The sequence below is a fragment of the Meleagris gallopavo genome, chromosome 6 (assembly GCF_000146605.3).
Source record: "Meleagris gallopavo isolate NT-WF06-2002-E0010 breed Aviagen turkey brand Nicholas breeding stock chromosome 6, Turkey_5.1, whole genome shotgun sequence".
Lineage (NCBI taxonomy): Eukaryota > Metazoa > Chordata > Aves > Galliformes > Phasianidae > Meleagris > Meleagris gallopavo.
In genome coordinates, this window is record NC_015016.2 from 37136981 (window position 1) to 37145538 (window position 8558).

General features: G+C 34.7%; 1 protein-coding gene across 1 annotated transcript in view; it reads right to left on the reverse strand.

Annotated features, from left to right (window-relative positions):
* NEK10 (NIMA related kinase 10) overlaps window positions 1-8558 on the reverse strand; it is a 93924-nt gene that overhangs the window by 42297 nt on the left and 43069 nt on the right. The window contains exons 24-25 of the mRNA XM_031553945.1: window positions 3333-3462; window positions 2652-2722 (exon numbers count right to left, since the gene is read on the reverse strand). Of these exons, the coding sequence (XP_031409805.1) occupies window positions 2652-2722; window positions 3333-3462 (201 nt within the window). The remainder of the gene's footprint in view (window positions 1-2651; window positions 2723-3332; window positions 3463-8558) is intronic.

Here is an 8558-nt window from a genome sequence, read left to right on the forward strand (position 1 = left end):
AAAAAGAAAAACTCTTAAAGTAGCTTAATCCAATAAAATTGGATCTTAATAATGACCATAATACTGAATAATGACAATACTGAATGCAATTTTTCAGTTATAAAATGAAGTTTTCAGTGTTTTCAAATCCTTATAAATAACTTTTTTTTAAAAGATTTATTCCTTTTATCTTTCACAGGTACTGTGTTAGAGTTACTCAGAAATTAACTTCTTTGTTTCTGATAATGTTTTCTCATCTGTACTATCAGTAAGAACTCCCTATTACTGAATTTCTCTCATGTTCTCTATTCTATCTAATTGTCTCACAAAAATAAATTAAAAGCTAAACATAACATCTCATTTAAGGATTGATCCATAGTAAGAGAATAAACAATTTAAAAAAAATTTTCATGCTTCCCACTGCTTTTAAAAAAAGCTGGAAAATGCTTACATTACAGGAGAAAAAAATAATGTTAATTTTACATGCAGATAGCTATTTAATCATCTATTTAAACCAGCTAATCTTAGTAAATAATTAACATATCAGCCAATCTCATAATTATATGGACTTAGAGTAGACCTATTTAATACAGGTACTGTATCTATAATTATAAAGAGTAAATCAATAGCTGACCTTCAAAAAAACCTTTAAAAATTTCCACTATAGAGTTTCTTGTCATCACCAAGAATGAAAAGGAGAAGATAGAGGGACCAGATTCTCACATACATCTAAGTCATTGATAAAGATGTGATAAAAATTTATGAAAATGTAATACATATCAATACTGATATGTATCTTGACTTGAAGGTATTTTCTGGAAACATTAAATGCTACTACTTTATTCTTAAATGGTGAGCAATTAATCAGTAAATCCAGTTATTTCAACTACAAATACTTGTAAATATTCAAAATGTTTCATGACCTTTTAAATCTTAGTTCCATTCTACTAGTTCCTATCCTCTCTTTGTTGTTCTTCATCCTCAGGGTGCTTAAATAATAGAAACCCTTTCGTGCAGAAAATATAATACAAAAATGTTACATTCTTTGCACCGTAAAGTGCTTTTGGGAGGTAGAATTCAACATCTGACTGAAATAGAAAGCTATTAAAGCTATTTTTGGAGTTTTTCTAAAATGGGCAATCAAGGGAGCTGAATCTCTTAGTTCACCAATTCACTTTCTGTACTCACACAATTTGCCTCACATATTACATTAACACCAGGAACATGTAATTGTAACTAAATAAAATATGTGATGAGTGAGTGGAACAAATACAGGTTCTTCTTTTCCTCCACTACTATGTTCTCTCTTCATTAACAGGATTAGAAGGTAGCAGGAAATGTATTACTATCAGTCACAAAACTATGAATCATCATACAGTGATCTACAACTGTACTTGAACATTACTTAAAATGCTCTAATTCTATGAAAAAAATAATCTGATGTATAGTGGATTAACTAGAGCACTGGCAGTATTAAACCTCAGTACTGAGTCTAGTTTGCTAAATGTGGTGTCCCCCAGAGGCCCTTACTGGGACCAGTGCTCTTCAATATCTCTGTCAATGACCTGGACAGTGGGATTGAGTGTAGTCTTAGCAAGTTTGCTGACAATGCTAAGGTGAATGATGCACTTGATACAAAAAAAAAAGGAAAGAACACCATCCAAAGGGCTTGAAAAGTGGGCCCTTGTGAACCGAATGAAATTGCACAAGTCAAATGGAAGATGTTCCACTTGGGTCAGGGCAATCCCAGATATGGGTATAGACTGAGAGAAGAACGCCTTGAGAGCAGTGCTGTGGAGATGGACTTGAAGGTCCTGATGAGCAAAGAGTTGGACTTGAGCCAACAGTGTGTACCTGCAGCCCAGAAGGCCAGCAGTATCCTGAGATGGCTCAATAGAAGGGTGGCCAGGAGGGCAAGGGAGCTGATTGTCCCCCTCTACTCTGTCCTTGTAAAGCCTATCTGGAGTACTGCATCCAGGTCGGTCTGGGGACCCAAGACAAGAAAGATGTGGAGGTACTGGAGCTGGTCCAGAGGAAGGCTATGAAGGTGATCAGAAGACTGGAGCATCTCTCTTATGAAGAAAGGTTGAGGGAGTTGAGCTTGTTCAGCCTGGAGAAGAGAAGGCTCTGGAGAGACATTGCTTCCAGTACTTGAAGGGAGTTTATAAACAGGAGGGAAATCTACTTTTTACATAGGCAGACCATGACAAGACAAGGGGGACTAAACTTTAAAATAAAATAGGGGAGATTTAGGTTAGATGGTAGGAAGAAAGCCTTCACTCATAGGTTAGTGAAGCCCTGGGACAGGCTGCCCAAGCAGCTGTGGATGTCCCATCCCTAGAGGTGTTCAAGGCCAGGATGGATAGGGCCCTGGGCAGCCTGTTTCAGTAGATCTCAGCCCTGTCCATGGCAGGGATTGGAAGTGAATGATTTTAAGGTCTGTTCCAACCCAAGCCATTCTATGATTCTCTGAAATGCACTGACTTACACTTGTCATGCAGTTGTTAGATTCACCTATACTGAATATGTTACTAGCACAGTCCTTTAAATCAGTAGACATTTCATATTCGGAGATAAATACTAGCAGTTGCTGAAGTCAGCAAAAGTCAGTGTCACATAGTCACCATTGGAAATATATAAAACATTTTCAGCAAGAACAAAACAAGATTTACCTCTTAATGGTAAATGACACTTTTTCAGAGTACAGTCCGTCCGGCACAGGTTCATACACAGCCCCTACTATCTGTAAAATAAAATATCTAATAGTTAATTGAAAAAAAAATTCAATGTTTTATTTAGAAATTTCATACAATAAATACTTCTTGAAACAATCTGATGGGCAGGCATTATATCATCAGCTTTAACTTGCAAAATAACTTAGAACACATCTTGTAATGCAAAATATCACTTCTAATCAGGTATCCACATTAATGTACACAACCATTGTAGATCAGGGATCTGCAATATCTGAATAAGGGAAACAGTTACGAAAAACAGTGATTTATTTTTCCTTTTAATCATATCCAAACGTCCACACAACTCTACAGGGTAATACACAACCCTATAGAAAACGCAGTGTTATAGTAATAAGAATGTTTATGTCTAAAGACCCTATCACATAATGCAACAATAAAAATATATCAGTCTGAGAAGTAACAATATATTTATATTTGCAAGCAATTTTTGCAAGTAGAATGGAAAAACAGTAACTCATACTGTGAAGAATGCTCCTGCTCATTCACACATCAGAACAGAGAGCATTTTGTGCTTCTACAGCCTTAAACACAAATTTTCGTGGACCTTGTGATCACATGTAGAAATAATGGGTGGGTTGATCTGGCAAATCTGAATACCTTAGTTGCCAAGGAGAGCATATTGGTGCTGTAAAATGGTGGGTTCAGAGTTGCCATCTGATAAAGGATACATCCTGCAGCCCAGACATCAGCTTTCTCTCCGTATGGCTCATTCTTTACAACTTCAGGGCTAAGTGAAAAGCAGTGCAAACCACAATTATTTAATTAATAGTTTTCACTTAGCCACAGTTAAAAAATAAAAATAAAAAATCACTAGTCACCGCAATATATCTCCAGAGCATATACAGTTACTTTCAAAAGGTTGCATTTCCTTTACTAGTAGAATTCTTTAAGTGGAAGTACAAAATTATAATTGGAGTTAAGAGGTGCAAATTCAGTTACTGATGCAGTCTGGATATGGTGCTAGAAGGTGTGCTGCCAGTTTGTACAAAACAAATGCAAAAAATAAATTATAAAACAAATTAGACGCCGTTTCTTAGATAAATTATTATGTGGAAAAGATATTAAGTGATCTTAATAGAACATAAATTCAGAATGGAGGTCATTGTGGGGAAGTGATGTAGTCTACATGTCAGGCATTTTTGATGAAATTCATCAAGCAAGATAAAGATTCCTGTGTGAAAGTCATTAGGTACTTCCCTTTAATTTTGCTACTGCTATTGTAAAACCATGGAGATGAATAAAGGGTATTGAATGTAATGTTAAAACATAACACGTTCTCTAGAGTTGGACTGTCATTACTCCTCACTGTGATACCAGTTCTTCAGAGGGCCTTGAAGAACTTTCATTTTGATACATTAAATATATCTATTAGAGTAAGGATCGGTGCGGCAATTTAACATACAGAGGGTGATAGCATGGTTTTGCATAGCAGTCACCAAAAGAATATGTTGAAGACAAAAGGCAATCGAGACATACAGAAGCAACCATGACCTGCTCAGCAGAATCTTGTATTAATGTACGAGGCAGAGCCTAGTTTGACTGTCAGAGTAAACATCAGCCCATTGGGTTGGTGGCTAGCAAAAACATATTTGTTGCTACCATGATTTGGAAATTACAGAAAAAAATACAGTGCCGATAGGTTTATGAAGGTTGTAGTTTTAAGATGGTTCCACAAGAACAAATAATTGATTGAAATTATTGAAAATATTTGGCCTGTTTGTTCATGCTGAAAAATTTCCCATTCTAAATACCTATCTAATACTTCTTTTTTTTTTTAATCAAAAGGAGGACTTCCAGAGGAATACTACCTGATAATTTCTTCCAGAACAAAAGTCTGATATTTAGCACATGAGGATGGCCAGCACCTTAATGTATATACAGTCTTATGCTTAAGAAATACTGCAAATGACTGAAGTAAAAGTTACATAATGTGACCACAAAAGTGATACAGAGGATCTACAATCCTAAATGCATATGATACTATGCTTTCATAACTAATGAATTCAATACTTTAGAATTCTAAATAGAAATTTTGAATATTATTTATTTACTTTTAAGAGATGAAGTAGTGAAATTCCTCACCATGTTCTAAAGGCAAACCTCACCATCTGCTAGTTAGAAACGTGGGTGAGGTACAGTACTTGTTGACTAGTAAAACAGTTTTGCAGTCAAGCTGCACCGTTTGGATCTGCACTACTGAGGGATGTCAAACAGAAAAATCCCAGTTCTGTTCCTGTGCTCTGCTGCCCACAAACAGGAGGATGGTGGGAATACATACTATTTATCTAATTCAGGTAACAACCGTGTATAAATTCTTACAGCCTGGTCAAGACCAGAAAGAATGAGTGAAACCAGACTGACATTTATTCCATAAAAATCCCCAAAAAATCTGTCTTAGTAAAAAGTACAGAATAATGATTTAAGGGAGTGACATTGGTATGGTCACTGGTTTACTTGTAAAAGCAGGCCTTTAATTCTTAGATTAAGAGATCTGGATTGGATGAAATAGAACAGTGGCACTAATTAAATTTTTAGCAAACAGATGTCCACATCATAAAATGCATTCAGTGTAAAAATAAAATACTTAAAGGGAGAAACTCTGAGAGCTGATAAAGAATTACCATTGCTTCAAGGGCTGATCGTACTGCTGCAAAGTAGCAGTGCAAATGCTACACTCTATGATACCCACAGTATCAGATATTAAGAGAGGCAGCAGATACTTTAAAAATTAGTCACTTTGTGCCTGCAATTAACTTATTCATAATATTCACTGCAGTTTTCTTCTAAGTCTACATGTCACCGCTCATTTCCAAACTGTATATTCATGCCAAGAAGCTTACTTCTGCTGCATTGTATCAAGGAGAGTCCTTCACTGAATGAACGTCCACAGCAAAAGCAAGGCTAAATTCTTTTCAATCAGAGACACAGAAATACATCCACAGAATAATTCTCTAAATTCTCAGTATCCTTGAATAGACTGATTTATAATTGCTTCTCAGAAAGCTCACGCTTGCTCATCATATCCACACTTAATGACAGTCTACACAAACAGCCTTAAAATGAGTCTCAAACTTGATTATGTCATCAATTAATCCAAAGAGTTATCTGTTTAATCTTCTGAATTATTTTTGCAAAATTAAAGACCTAATTTAGAAGCTAATTTAATATTGTCCCACATTTTTTTGATTAGAGTAAAAAGCAAATAAAAATTAAATCTTATCAATATTGGTTCTATTTATAAAACAGTACCAATTCAGGAAATCATCTCTATATAGCCTCGGAGACATTTTTATAATCAAACTTTCATTTATAACTTTAGCCACTGATGCTATTTTGTCATGATATTTACTGAAGAATACTTTGAACTTCACAAGCAGATTCTGGATTCTCTACTAATATTATCACATACCTACATGAAATATGACTGTTCTCATAGGATAAGCTCATGGTCACATTAGTTTTTGTTGGATAGATATTCCAGTATGAAGGAAGAAGTCCTGAATTTGGAGAATAAGGGAGGAAGGAACTGAAAGAATGACTTTTTCAAAACAGCATTAACTTTCTAGAGCTTCTAAAGCTTGTAAGAAATGTTTTCAGTACTATCAGGCTGACTTTACATGAGACACAACTGGTAAAGATTTCCCATGCTGCAGAGAACTTCAATAAGCCAATTTTGAGTTGTTTTGGTACAGTGTTCACTGCTCAGTCCAACAGTGTTTCTGACAGATGTAAATACAGGTCCATGTATTTGACTCTATAATACAAGGCACACCTTCAAAGAAGACATAATTTCTACTAGATAGTTGTGGATTAATTAAAGAGTGAATCCTCAAGACTAACCTCCCAGAAAGGTGATTATGATATAAAAAAAAAGTTCAAAGAAATAGAAGCAAATACAACTGCAGAAGATTTTAACAATGAATGATAATTATTGCTTTTATCATAATAATTCTTTCAATTCATTCTGTACACTCTGATAGACATTTCTGCAGCTATTGGTGGTACTACAAATATTCATAGGCACCATATGTGGTTCAGGAAGCTACCCAAGCCATATACAGTTGGAGGCTAGAAGAGTACAAAATATGGTTATCCCATTCTTCCTTCCCCATGGAGATATACAAACTGGCACTGATGGAAATGACACAAGAAGAGAGATGACAGACAAGATTGCTTTACTTTTTTTTTTTTTTTTTGTCCCATATAATGAAAAAATATTTATAGCTTCTATTAGCTTCAGATATTCAGATATCTTTATTAAGATAAGATCTATAAAATAATACTTGCTTGTAGTGGATTGCCTATTTAGTTGTTAGTTGCTGGTAGAACTCATTACAGCAAAATAGAAGAAGGATGTTAAATGTAAGTTCACATGAAAGATTCTGCTTTTCACTAAACTACTGCAGAATGCTTTGTGAGTATTTGGAGAGCAGTATGAAAAGAACATAGCTTCTCTATAATCATTCCTCTGAATCACAGAAGAGTAGGTGGTGAGGGAGAAAAGCTACTCATCCTAGCTTCCCAAAGGTGAAAAATGAAAAAGTTGTTCATAATAATCTTTTCTCTGGATATTTTGCTGTAAGCTATAGGTCATGCTTAGTATGTATGGTAGGTTCATAATTACTAGAATAGCAACAAAAGAAGGAACAGGAGCCATACAACTGACAATTCAAAAAAGAGGTTCTGTGAAAACTGTTAAAAGCTATTTGCTTTTCTCACCTACAAGAAGCAGCCTTTTGGAGGCAGTATATTCTGTCTGTCCCAGGAGTGACAAAGCTGGAACAGCATTTTCAGTCTCTAGTTTTTTTGCCTTCACAGTTCTCTATTTTGAAATTTATTGCTAAAGAATTCTATAGTAATTTCTTACATTATCTACCAACTTGTATTTATTTTTCTCATTAGAAATTCTTAAGTAATTATATTTGTAAACTATTACACACAGCTACTACATGTGTGCTTTTTCCTCACAAAACACACTCCTTCAAACATTCTAAGCCTCTTTGACTACAGAAAATTAATCATTTCCACCAATTTTTGAAATGTATAGGGGCAGGGATGAAACTTGTTATCTTTGGTTTGCCATTTTACAGTGTACTAAATCCTCCTGCCACCAGATGTGAATGTAATTTCAAAATGGGTGAAGTCATCTAGGAGAGGTAACTTTCACATGTATTGTTGCTCCCCTCAGTATAATCTCAATAGTTTAATTTTTTAGAGCAAGAATTACTTTGCTTTATTAAGAAAGCTAGTTTAATAATTATTAATTATTTCCAGTCAAGTAAGCTCTCTAATTTGGTCCGTCAATGCATATTTACACATTTGTGTTGACCTAGGAGTGGCATATCTGATTTTATTTTTCCAGTTATTTTTTGACTTGAATAATTTCATTGCAGCAATTTGTATCACAGTCTTAAAAAACAACTGAAGCTGACAGGCCCCAGGTTTTTTTTGTTTTATTTTGTTTTTTTGTAGGGTGGGGACATAATAAACACAACTGCCAAGACATTACCGTAATAGAAATAAAAATAGCTTCTACTGAAACAACTGTCAGGTTTAGCCTTAGTTCATAATGTTCAGTTGGAACTTTTTTTTTTTTAATACTTTTCTAAGTAAGAAAAGAATAGTTAATCAAAATATAACTAAACTAATAAAATATGTATAAACCTCCAGAATATTTCTTCTGAACACAAAATCTATATAAAAACCTGCTGAACAGAGCAGAAGACTTTTACATTGAGGGCTTCTGCGTTCTTCTTCAAAAGTAGACTAGGGAGGTACATCCATGTGTTCTACCATAGTTGTACTTGTCCTACAAGAGTATAC